General features: G+C 39.0%; 1 protein-coding gene across 3 annotated transcripts in view; it reads right to left on the bottom strand.

Annotated features, from left to right (window-relative positions):
- The window catches only part of nup214 (nucleoporin 214), a 118,956-nt gene extending 105,620 nt beyond the window's left edge, over positions 1 to 13,336 (bottom strand). For 2 of the 3 annotated variants that reach the window (XM_039764392.1, XM_039764390.1), the window contains exons 1-7: positions 13,157 to 13,335; positions 6,132 to 6,327; positions 5,871 to 6,022; positions 4,017 to 4,215; positions 3,626 to 3,696; positions 3,332 to 3,395; positions 2,905 to 3,011 (exon numbers count right to left, since the gene is read on the bottom strand). In XM_039764392.1, the coding sequence (XP_039620326.1) occupies positions 2,905 to 3,011; positions 3,332 to 3,395; positions 3,626 to 3,696; positions 4,017 to 4,215; positions 5,871 to 6,022; positions 6,132 to 6,327; positions 13,157 to 13,198 (831 nt within the window). In that variant the 5' untranslated portion in view covers positions 13,199 to 13,335. Of the gene's footprint in view, positions 1 to 2,904; positions 3,012 to 3,331; positions 3,396 to 3,625; positions 3,697 to 4,016; positions 4,216 to 5,870; positions 6,023 to 6,131; positions 6,328 to 13,156 lie in introns of all 3 variants that reach the window. The other variant, XM_039764391.1, reaches the window with a different exon arrangement.
- Positions 13,337 to 13,552: the final 216 nt, after the last annotated feature.

Raw genomic sequence — 13,552 nt, forward strand, 5'->3', positions numbered from 1 at the left:
GTGTGAACACCAACCTCCACGTTCTTCCGCTACATAAATCCTGGTCAGCGTGAAAAGTAACGCATGTACACGTGCCTGCTGTCCCACCCCATCTCCTCCTAGAATTATGCATCTTTGAATATGCAAATCAATATAAATAGCCCTTAAGCTCAGCGTTCTGTGAAAAGGCAATGGCAAAAGCATGGGGGAAAATAGAAGAATTTCAGCAAATACCAAGTGGAGGCAAAGAAAAACGTACTATATTGCAGAACAGTTTAAATACCTCGGGGTAAACATCACAAGTAAACATAAAGCTCTTTATCAAAAAATTTCGGCGTCTGTATGGAAAAAATTAAACAAGACTTGCATAGATGGTCAACCCTTCATCTCACACTAGCTGGAAGAATTAACACTGTTAAGATGAATATTCTTCCTAAGCTCCTTTTTTTATTTCAAAACATACCAATATACATTAATAAATCGTTCTTTAAGCAATTAGATTCAACAATAACCTCATTTATTTGGAATTCTAAACATCCACGCATCAAAAGAGCGACCCTACAAAGACAAAAGGCAGAAGGCGGCATGGCTCTACCTAACTTCCAGTTTTATTACTGGGCGGCAAATATACAGTCGATAAGAACCTGGACACAAATAGAAGAACATACACAGGCATGGACCGCAATAGAAGTAAAATCCTGCAGTACTTCTTTGTATTCCTTGCTTTGTGCTCCAATAAACACACGCTATCGGCAATACACTAATAACCCAATTGTGCTCCACTCACTTAGAATCTGGAACCAATGTAGAAAGCATTTTAAGACGGAGAAGCTTCTTTCTGTGGCACCCCTGCAAAAGAACCACCTCTTTCAACCCTCACAAACATATGCAGTTTTTAATATCTGGAAAAATTTGGAATTAACTTGCTTAGAGACCTTTATATAGACAACGTCTTTGCATCCTATGAACAATTACGTTCCAAATTTAACATTCCAGCTACAAATTTCTTTCACTATCTTCAAATCAGGAACTTTGTTAAACAGAACCTTCCAGATTTTCCTCATCTTGCACCCTCATCCACGCTGGAAAAATTATTGCTCAATTTCAAGGAGTTAGACTCCATCTCTACAATATATAAAATCCTTTTACAATCCCTTCCTTTCAAAGATCCAAGAGGACACTGGGAAAATGACCTCTCAATTAATATATCAGAAAAGGAGTGGAAAGTAGCAATGCAGAGAATTCACTCAAGCTCCATATGCAAAGCATACAATTATACAACTCAAAATTATATATCGAGCACATCTGTCTCGACTAAAACTCTCCAAAATGTTTCCAGGGCATGATCCAACCTGCGAACGTTGCAACCAAGCCCCAGCCTCACTAGGTCACATGTTCTGGGCCTGCTCCAAATTAACATTATTCTGGACAAAAATTTTTAATTACCTCTCAGACAGTCTTGGACTCACAATCCCTCCTAACCCATTAACAGCTGTGTTTGGGGTTCTTCCAGAGGGTCTTAAAGTGGAGAAAGACAAACAAACTGTGATTGCATTCACTACACTGTTGGCACGCAGACTTATTCTGATAAACTGGAAGAACCCAAACTCTCCTCTTTTAAGTCAGTGGGAAACTGATGTGTTATATTATTTAAAATTGGAAAAAATCAAATACTCAGTTAGAGGATCTGTGCAGACTTTTTTCAAAACATGGCAGGATCTAATCAGTAATATTTTGAAATGATTTCATAAAGCACATAGAATTTGTTGATTTAGGTATTTTAAAAGCCTTAAATTTTACACCGTTTGGCTTGCTCTCTCTCTCAAGGGTGGGGATCGATCTGTTCTTAGCATAATTCTTTTTTTTTTTGTTAAAACTTGATTGCTATGTATTGATTGTAATAAAATTAATAAATAAAAAAAAAAAAAAAAAAAAAAAAAACGTACTATTTGTTGGTTTAAACAGTGGTATAAACAACAAAAGGAAGCTGATTGAGTGACAGAGTGTGTCTGAGAAACTCGAAAGCTCAAGTTCACAAAGTCACAGAGTGCCTGAAATAAAAAAGTTGTCAGATATCAAAGTCGCCGTGAAAAGGCGAGTTGTAGCCCACCGTCTGAGTGTCATATGAAAGCTTATTAGGGTACAGAGAAAATAAAATTGGCACACAGTGGGGAAAAAAAAGCACGAAATGTTAACTTTAACCTCGAAATCTCCACTTTAATCACGTAGTTTATTTTGTCATTAAAGTAGATCATAAACTTCATCTTAAAATCGTTTAATTTACTAGTTTCTCAAATCCCATCATAATTAAAGTAGCACATTAAATGCTTTGTTTTGTATGTGATCTTCTATGTGCTCTGTGTGTGTGAATCACCACTTGCTTCTTAGTCCGGTTTTCTCTTCCTCCGACAGGACACAGAATCCATTGCATTCGTGATATTATAGCTCTCTGAATAATTAAAATACTGAGATGTATACATGATATTATTTTCATAATGATAGGAGTTAAAGCGTGTTATTCAACATGGGAACACAGTGGAGCAGCGATTGTCCCTGCCTCATGCAGGATGCTTGCTGCTCCGTTAGCGACATTTGATGAAATAATTTACTGCAATTTACATGCTGAAAAATTGCATTGGGAGCCGACTATAGCCAGTTCGAGCGGTTTAAGGGTTAAGAAGAGTAAAATCAGTACTTGTAATATACACGTTTTAAATAAAATAAAAGCACAGATTGTAAGATATGAGTTCTGTCTTAAAAAATGACATCAATATGTGAATTCCATATAAATAAAAGACCCTCTAAAGCATATGCCAAGTGGGTGCTGAGAAGATGCTTCACCCATCAGTCAAATGTCAGCTTTAAATAAAAAAAGAATATAACAAAAAGTTAACGTGCGTTCTCAACTACTTTTGTGATACTTACAGGCAAAGAAATGACTACAAGCTCAGGAGGTGTCTCCAGGGTATCATCAGCTGCTGCTGCATATGCCACAGCAAACACATAGGTGCTAAGCCACAGAACATCCAGTACTGAAGGAGATGAACAACATTAGTTATCAAAACTTGGTAGAAGCAATAGCTTGTGTAAAAACAAAAAGGCCTGAATATGTTTTTAGATAATTAACACCTAGTTCACCAATGAAAAGACACTATAAAAGAAGAAGAAACAATGGTTGCACTGTGGAGGCCAATGTGAGCATTACTAAGTTGGGAAGATCAAGGATACTGTAGATAATTCATTTACAAATAAGATTTGGACACTTTCTTCTTCATTTACTCGTTCAATAAATATTATCCTGTTATAAGTAATCAAGTAAATGGGTGGATGCTAAATTCCAATAAATGCCTACCTTTAACTGGGTTGTCAGAAGTATAGAAATTTGGACAGGGAATAACCTTCTTCTCTTGTAAAGCCTGTGCAAAAACATTTTAAGCAAATTACAATAAATGAATCTCCATGTGCAATTCTTAGGAGTAAGTGATAGACAAAAGTAAGAACAAAAAACAAGTCTTACATAATATACAATAAATCCTAAAAGGAAAATGAATTAGCAGTATTTAGACAATTACAGCTGTATAACAAATACGCAAAATGGTGACTTAAGCTGCCAGAGTTCATCTCATAATAAACCTTTTTGACTCACAGGTGAGTACTGCACAAGAGTCCCATCCTTTTTCCCTGCTGCAACTTGTTTTCCTTTAGGGCTCCAACACACTAAAATATAAGACATCCTTATTAAAACCACACTTAAAAAAAAGACACAATAAAGATACAATATTAATAAAAGCAGCAACTGGGATGATTTCCTATGGGGAAAAAAAGATTAACTGAAATTCTAAAACCAACACACAAATATAACAAATACACCTCTGTGGTTAGTGCTGAATTTGAAAATGCAAACTGCACCCTAGAAAAAAATAATGTAACTATGAAGTAAGAATATCAAGATAGGTTTCCAAACACATAATAAATATAATAATAAAATGTGAATAAAAGAAGTAATAAAGAAACCATAAAACTCAATGCACACCCACCTGATGTAATGCCAGTAGGAGGAGGCAGTTGAGCCTGCATTTTCACATTGTCTGTGACGTCTAACACGAAGAGACTTCCATCAGAAAGGCAGGCTGCCAACATTGAGGGGTGAGCAGGATTCCACTTTAAGTCCTGAACAACGACATTGCTATCGGCAACTGGATTAAATGACGCAAAATAGCTCTTCTGTAATTTGGCCTAGAAAAATAATGCTAGAAAGTGAGGATGACTGTGGACTGCTTAAATAGTCAAAGTGATATAACATGGCTCTCAAAGTAGGTCTCTGTCACAGTTTTCATCATCAAGTCCTTCTGTGAGAACCCTAAATACAAAGAGGACTGTTTCATTCATGTTAGGTAGATTGCCCAGAGGGGACTGGGCGGTCTCATGGTCTGGAATCCCTGCAGATTTTATTTTTTTTCTCCAGCCGTCTGGAGTTTTTTTTTTTTTCTGTCCACCCTGGCCATCGGACCTTATTTATTCTATGTTAATTAATGTTGACTTATTTTATTTTCTTACTGTGTCTTTTATTTTTCTATTCTTTATTATGTAAAGCACTTTGAGCTACTGTGTGTATGAAAATGTGCTATATAAATAAATGTTGTTGTTATAATTGAAAACGGAACAATAGAATTTTGATATAAGCCATAAAATTATTGGAGTAGGAAAAAAAAGGCAAGTTCACTGTTCTTAATTTAAAAAATTTTATTGGAAAACTTTATGGTCAGGCTAATTAAATCTTACACTTACTGGTCTGCAGTTCATTCAATACATGGCAGCAATGACCACAACTAGAGTTCATACAACTCTAGTTCTTAAATCACTTCATTGGCTTCCTGCTGATGTTAAAATCCTCTTTCTCATACGGCATATAAAGTTAAAAATGGTTTAGCCTCTTCTTCTTTTATATTTTATTAAAATCAAAAAACATGCCATACATGCAAGACAAGTTTAACAAAACTGGTTTGAAACAAATCGACATGAGAACGAGAGCTATCTCAGCTGAGTAGCAGTGGAAAGAAAGAAAGAAAGAAAGAAAGAAAGAAAGAAAGAAAGAAAGAAAGAAAGAAAGGGGAGATAATCCACTTCCTCCATTTAAATGCTTATTCTAAAATATTATTTATCAGATCCTGCCAGGTTCTGAAAACATTTTGTAGAGATCCTCTAAGTGAGAATTTGATTTTTTCCAATTTTAGATAATATATAACATCAGTTATCCACAGACTTAAAAGAGGTGAGTTAGGATTCTTCTAGTTGACCAAGATAAGTCTACATTCCAATGGTGAAGTAAAGGCAATTACAATTTGTTTGTCCTTCTTCACTTTTAGCCCCTCGGTGAGCCCACCAAACACAGCTGGTAGTGGATTAGGAGGGATTGCGACGCCCAGGCTGTCTGAGAGGCATATCAAAATTTTTGTCCAGAAAGATGTTAATTTGGTGCAAGCTTAACATGTGGCCCAGTGAGGGTGGAACTCGATTGCAACATTCACAGGTTGGATCTTGCCCTGGAAACATTTTGGACAATTTTAAATGAGAGAGATGCACTCGATATATAATTTTAAATTGAAAAATGTTATGCTTTGCACATATGGAGCTCGAGTGAATTCTGTAAATTGCTACCTTCCATTCCTTTTCTGAGATTTTGAGCCAGAGATCCTTTTCCCACTGTACTCTGGGATCTTTGAAAGGGAGGGACTTTAAAATGTTTTTATATATTACAGAAATGCTGTTTGAGCTACTATGTTGTATGGAAATAACCCAACTATGGTGTTAGGAGTGTCTCGTGCTTGAAGACACTTCATTCCACAGGAAAAATAAGTAATCAAGCTACTACTACATTAAAAGCTGCTTACCTTGTTCAAGAAAACTCGCACATCATAGAAAAATAAAACAGTCCCAGCTTCACTGCTTGTTGTACAAACAGAGAGTGTCAGTTCATCTGAGCTCAAAGCAATGTGGTGCAAGGTTGTCTTTACTGGAACACTTATGCAGTTCAATTCAACGACTACAGAATAGATAAATGAACTAATTAATTTTTCCTCAATACACTTTATCATCAACAGTTAAGGCATTACAGTATTTCATTTAATTCAACAGAGAAATAAATGTGGCACCTATTTCATTGGGATCTCCTCCCTTCTGGTTGACAGCAATGATATTGCTTGTCAGAAAAACTTTCAGCTCATTGGATCCTCCTGCAAATGTCAGCCCATACTTGTTAGAAACTGCAAGAAGACTGCACCTGTCCTTGGGCATCTCATCCGGAGTATCAAATATACGGATTTTCTTCATTTGCTTGAATTGAAAGTCCTGTAATGAAAACAGCAACTGTTAACAAGGATAAGCAGTACTCTGCTGTGAATCCCACAAATTTTGTATACTGTATCTTATATTAGCTATTTCTGAGGTTAGTCAATTATGTTAAACAATATAACAAATTTCAAGTCAAGATGGGTTTATTGTCATAAATAAATGGGTCAGGTTTAGGTCTGCTTGGGGAGCATTCACTGGTACAGCACGTTGCTTCATACACCACATGACGAAACAGCTCAGGATCCCGGTTGGCAAACCCCCAGGCTGACACATGGTCCAGTCCCCACCCTCCGAAAATGACCCACTACCTGCTACAACCAGGGGCCCCATGCATAACGCTGTGCGTAGAATTCACACTATAACATGACACAAGCACAAAAGCCGAAATGTGCTTACGCACAGGAAAATACAGATGCAGGAATCTGTGTACTCGAACTTCCATGTTGTTCCGCTACATAAATCCCAGTCAGCGTGAAAAGTAATGCATGTGCACGTGCCAGCTGTCCCGCCCCATTCCTCCCAGAATTTCACTTCTTTGAATATGCAAATCAATATAAATCGCCCTTAAGCTCAGCATTCTGTGTAAAGACAATGGGAAAAGCACAGGGGAAAATATAAGAATTTCAGCGAATACCAAGTGGAGGCAAAGGAAAAACATACTATTTGTTGGTTTAAACAGTGGTATAATCAACAAAAGGAAGTTGATCGAGTGACATAGCATGTTGGAGAAACTTGACAGCTCACGTTCACAAAGTCGCAAAGTGCCCGAAATAAAAAAAGAAGTCACATATCAAAGTCACCGTGAAAAGGCGAGTTGTAGCCCACCGTCTGAGTGCCATATGAAAGCTTATTAGGGTACAGAGGGAAAAAAAAAAAAAAGCAACACGGTGGGGAAAAAAGCACGAAATGTCAACTTTAATCTCGAAATTTCCACTTTAATCACGTAGTTTATTTTGTCATTAAAGTAGAACATCATAAACTTCATTTTAAAATCATTTAATTTACTAGTTTCTCAAATCCCATCATAACTAAAGTAGCACATTAAATGCTTTTTTTTGTATCTGATCTTCAAGATGCTCTGTGTGTGTGAATCACTACGTGCTTCCGTTCTTTCTTTTTCTCAGACAGGACACAGAATCCATTACATTCGTGATATTACAGCTCTCTGAATAATTCAAATACTGAGATGTATACGTGATATTATTTTCATGATGATAGGGGTTAAAGCACGTTATTAAACATGTGAACACGATGGCGCAGTGATTGTTTATGTCTCACACAAGATGCTGCTGCGCCGTGCGCGACCTTCGATGAAATAATTTATTGTAGCAGTACTGTCTCTTTCAAATGTACTAACCTCCAATTCCTGTCCTTACTTTTCTTTCTCCAAATACCTAATCGCCACACAATCAGCTCTGTAAAAGGCGTTAAGCCATCTTTAAGCTTACAACGAAGATTCTTCAAAACGTTTAAGGAACATTGAAATATCTTCATAGTATGTGTTTAATTATTCTATCCGTCTGTCCTTCTAGTGTCGCGCCAGCCTCAGTAAATATACAGCGCGAGGCCGGAACAATACCTGAACTTGCTAGCGCTGTGACACCGTGTCCTCACATGTTTAATTATTAACAATACAGGTTATTTAAATGAAGTTAAAGTTTTATCTGTATAATATAATCAACATATTTTGCTGCATTTCATCTTAAAAATGATATCGTCATCATATGTAAATACGCGCTTTATAAAGTGGCACAGGTTGTGTAATATTATAACTGTAGTGCAAGTTTACAGTGAGGTGATTGGACTTATAAGTCCAAACAGTTCTACAAGGAGCAATTAATTGAGTACGTTTATAGTTCTTGTGATGAAACCGTTTCTGAACCGAGAGGTCCGTACAGGAAAGGTTTTGAAACATTTTGCCGTGGCTGAGGCAGTGTGTGCTTGATGCTGTATACCGATAATTCTCTTTCCGATCAGCTGCTGTGATTCCCCACTCAGATAGTCATATAAATACTCCAAGTGGTGCAGTGAGAGGAATATGGAAAAAGATGATTCACTGTGGCAACCCTAACGGGATGACCTGAAAGAAGAAGGAGGAGAAGTGAGAGTAACAACACTAAATCAGCTCTGGTATTTAGAATAGTTTGACCATTCGGTGGACCATTATATTGTTACGCATTAAACTAATAAACGATATGCAGTTAATTTCAGTGTATTTATAAAGCTGCAATCAGGAAAAGAAAGGATAACAACACAGGAACAGTAGCACTGCTTTGACGCTGGGTGCCGCCAGTCTGCAAAACCGAGCAGAGAACTTGCGTATGACAGGGTATGAGGTACCGTGGAAATGTGCGTGGCTTTACGCCAAGTGTAGGTTTTTATACATCACGTTTTGAACGTGAAAACGTTCTTATGCAACATTTCTGTGCGTATGCACTGTTTATACATGAGGCCCCAGGTGTTATGTGGGTATCCCCTTGGCCTGGTCCAGCCACTCAGGTCCTTAACAATGAGGGTCCTTTGAGCCGGATCATCCTCGGGTAATCGCACCACATGGCTGTAGTGCCAGAACTGACGCTCCTTCACAGTGAAGGTAATGTGCCTCATTCGGGACTCCATCAACAAAACAAAGTCAAACCAGCGGTACCCAAGGACTCTCTGAAGAGACACAGTACCGAAGGAGTCCAGTCTTCGCCTCAGGTCACTGGATCGCATCCATGTCTCGCACACAGTTACAATAAACAGTTTAATGAAATTTTTACTTGCAGTTCTCCTCAGAACAGTTGACAAAAATACAAGAATAAATAAATACACAAATAAATAGTAAACTTTGCAAGGAACATACATAAGCATTTAAAAGTCTAATATATTTATACACAGTCTTTGTTATGTTACAATATTTACATTCTTCGATATTGCCTGTTCAGCAACCTTACGACTACTGTTTCTGAATCTACTGTTGCGAGTGCCAGTAGTCCTGTACAGTTTGCCAGATGACTGGGCAGGCTGACGGAGGTAAGCAGCCAGTGCTGTGTCTGTCCTGAACAGATGACAGCTGGGTGATGGTACCATTCTGTGCCATCTTTGCCACTCTTTGTAGTACTTTATGATGCTATGCTGAACTTGTAAAATACCAGGAAATGATGCAGCAAGTGATAATGGAACCCACTAGGCACCCGTGGAACTTTGTGAGAAAAGATTCATCTCTGATGCGGACGTGACCAACACTGGTGCACCACCAGGAACAATCCTGTCCCCTTTTCTATTCATCCTCTACACCTCAGACTATACATAGAACACCAGGTCATGGTATGTCCAGAAATGCTCTGATGATTTTGCACGAATGGGATTTATTAATATGGGGGGATGAGACAGAACATAGAAGGCAGGTGGAGAACTTTCTTTCTTGGAACAAGGAGAATTGTCTTCAGCTTAGCATTAGCAAAACCAAGGAACTGGTTATTGACTTTTACCACATCAAAAGGCCTCAGTCACAGGTTGAGTTGGCCTCATGAATGCATTCCTTCAACGTGGGTAGTGACAACTTTTACATGTTCTACAACTGTGATTGCAAGTGTGATTTTCAATGCTGTATTGTGTTGGGCCAATAACGTTAACTTTAAGAGAGGGACACCAAATCCATAAGCTGATTAAGGAAGGAAGGCTCAGTTACGGGACACACCATCAAGCCAATGGAGGGTAGTAGTGGAGCAGGGAATGAAGACAAAACTGACAGCCATCATGAACAATGCTGCATATCCTCCCTCTGACAGTGTCAATCAATACTTTCAGCCAATAATTATTCAGCAGAAGTTAGTCAAGAAAAGCTACTGGGGCTCCTGCATGCTTTATGTCTTTATAATGCCTCACTATGAATAGGATTGCTCTTTTTATCTTACGCCAACTCACGACATTTTTCCTTATTTTTCGTAATTCTTGTGTCTGTTTGTTTGTTAAACCAATTATGGCTGATCAGCCTTTTTGACAAGACGAAACGTGTTGTGCCCACTCCAGTTTGTCAGTGACAGTCACCTCAAAGAATTTAAAGCAGCTTAATCTTTCAACACAATCTCCTGTGATGTACATAGAAGTGTGGTCACCCTTCTGAAGTCTATGAGCAGATCCCATGTTTTGCTGAAAATGGTCTTGCCACATCGCACTTCTGCAACTCTGCTGTCAGGACACCAAACTGCTGGAGAGGACTCAAAATGCAGCAACAGGCCTAGTGTTCAACCAAATGATGTGGGCACATGTCACTCTTTTGTTTCCCTCGAACATCACACTGCTGTAACAACATGTACTCAATTCATATCCTTGATGCTTGCATACAGAGTAGTCAACAGGTCAGCACTTATATCTATATTTCTCTATCTCTAATATATACCCGTTAGGTCCTTTTCATCTTAATTTTCAATTACTCAGATCTGCAGACAAACACAGTCTGGTGAAGTCACCTATGAGTGGCATCAAATCTCAATCCAGACTCTTTTCACGTGAAATTAATTCCTAGCTGGTGGAATGAGCTGGCCAGTTTTTGTGACCTAGGTATTGTAACCGCATTGCATGTCGTTCTTAGCTCTTCACCTGGTAGGATCAATTTTGTACCTTTCTCCTGTAACAGTCGCCTGAGTTACAGTGCATCCGGAAAGTGTTCACAGCGCATCACTTTTTCCACATTTTGTTATGTTACAGCCTTATTCCAAAATGGATTAAATTCATTTTTTTCCTCAGAATTCTACACACAACACCCCATAATGACAACGTGAAAAAAGTTTACTTGAGATTTTTGTTAATTTATTAAAAATATAAAAATGAGAAATCACACGTACATAAGTATTTACAGCCTTTGCTATGAAGCTCAAAATTGAGCTCAGGTGCATCCTGTTTCTCCTGATCATCATTGAGATGTTTCTGCAGCTTCATTGGAGTCCACCTGTGGTCAATTCAGTTGATGTGACAGGATTTGGAAAGGCACACACCTGTCTATAGAAGGTCCCACAGTTGACAGTTCATGTCAGAGCACAAACCAAGCATGAAGTCAAAGGAATTGTCTGTAGACCTCCGAGGCAGGATTGTCTCAAGGCACAAATCTGGGGAAGGCTACAGAAAAATTTCTGCTGCTTTGAAGGTCCCAATGAGCGCAGTGGCCTCCATCATCTGTAAGTGGAAGAAATTCAAAACCACCAGGATTCTTCCTAGAGCTGGCAGGCCATCTAAACTGAGTGATCAGGGGAGAAGGGCCTTAGTCAGGGAGGTGACCAAGAACCCGATGGTCACTCTGTCAGAGCTCCAGAGGTCCTCTGTGGAGAGAGGAGAACCTTCCAGAAGGACAAGCATCTCTGCAGCAATCCACCAATCAGGCCTGTATGGTAGAGTGGCCAGACGGAAGCCACTCCTTAGTAAAAGGCACATGGCAGCCCGCCTGAGTTTGCCAAAAGGCACCTGAAGGACTCTCAGACCATGAGAAACAAAATTCTCTGGTCTGATGTGACAAAGATTGAACTCTTTGGTTGAATGCCAGGTGTCATGTTTGGAGGAAACCAGGCACCGCTCATCACCAGGCCAATACCACCTCTACAGTGGAGCATGGTGGTGGCAGCATCATGCTGTAGGGATGTTTTTCAGTGGCAGGAACTGGGAGACTCGTCAGGATAAAGGGAAAGATGACTGCAGCAATGTGCAGAGACATCATGGATGAAAACATGCTCCAGTGCACTCTTGACCTCAGACTAGGGTGACAGTTCATCTTTCAGCAGGACAACGACCCTAAGCACACAGCCAAGAGATCAAAGGAGTGGCTTCAGGACAACTCTGTGAATGTCCTTGAGTGGCCCAGCCAGAGCAGAGCCCAGACTTGAATCTGATTGAACATCTCTGAAGAGATCTTAAAATGGCTGTGCACCAACACTTCCCATCTAACCTGATGGAGCTTGAGAGGTGCTGCAAAGAGGAATGGGCGAAACTGGCCAAGGACAGGTGTGCCAAGCTTGTGGCATCACATTCAAAAAGACTTGAGGCTGTAATTGCTGCCAAAGGTGCATCGTCAAAGTATTGAGCAAAGGATGTGAATACGTATGTATATGTGATTTCTCAGTTTTTTTATTTTTAATAAATTTGCAAAAACCTCAAGTAAACTTTTTTCACGTTGCCATTATGGGGTGTTGTGCGTAGAATTCTGAGGAAAAAATGAACTTAATCCATTTTGGAATAAGGTTATAACACAACAAAATGTGGAAAACAGTGATGCGCTGTGAATACTTTCCGGATGCACTGTATGGTTACTCGATTATGTTGGCTGGTTCGTTGGGAGCGACAACACACCATTAACGAATGATCCCCACCTTTTTGGATAAAAGCGTCAGCTAAGCAAAAAAAAAAAAAATGTAAATGAAGGTGTATTACTCAATCATATGCACTACTTCGTGAATTGTTAAGTGAGAAGGGCCACCAATGTTGCTATTACGTTTATCTACGTAACTGCTTGGCACGTTTCGCGGTGGCTCTGCGAGTGTTACTACCGACTTTGTCTTCGATCTCTATTTTTTATTCCAGTAACTACATTTTAACACCGTCGGCGAGTACAAATTTCTTAACACTGAAAGGTGTTGGTTTTAATTTCCAGGTGATTTTCTGGTACCAACACGTTTTCATTGCTGACAATCGTCTGTCACTTTAAAACCAACTTCTTACTGCTGCTGTAAATGTGTTCTGGTTACTTATCAATGTACAAAGCAAACCGATTTCACTTTCGTTTCTTCTCATCATACAAGACAACACAACACGAGCAAAAAAAAAAAAAAACATAACCACAGAAAAATAATCTTACCTTCACCTCCCTTTCGGGAATAGCATCCAAATCGTCACTCATTTCTGGACAAAACAGTTATGATCAAATATATACACTTAAATCGGGCTCTACGCAGAAAAAAAAGTATATAAATTAAACAGGCGCAATACGATTATGGCTGCAACTTTGGAACAGTCAACGTCCGGCGCAAAAAGATGACATCACAAGGCGGCAATACAGTGAAGTGAATTGCCGCGTAAAAGAAGTCGAGTCTTCTATCGGTAGGTGTGTCTACAGATGTGAGAGCCGATTGGCTGGTGTTTAACTGTTGACCAATCAGCTTTAAGAGCTGCGCAGTCACTTTTTTTCAGTGGCTTGGAGTTATTGCGCACCTTTACTTCTGACTTTATAGAATGTATGAAAGCATATTGATAG

This window comes from Polypterus senegalus, chromosome 9, assembly GCF_016835505.1.
Source record: "Polypterus senegalus isolate Bchr_013 chromosome 9, ASM1683550v1, whole genome shotgun sequence".
Lineage (NCBI taxonomy): Eukaryota > Metazoa > Chordata > Cladistia > Polypteriformes > Polypteridae > Polypterus > Polypterus senegalus.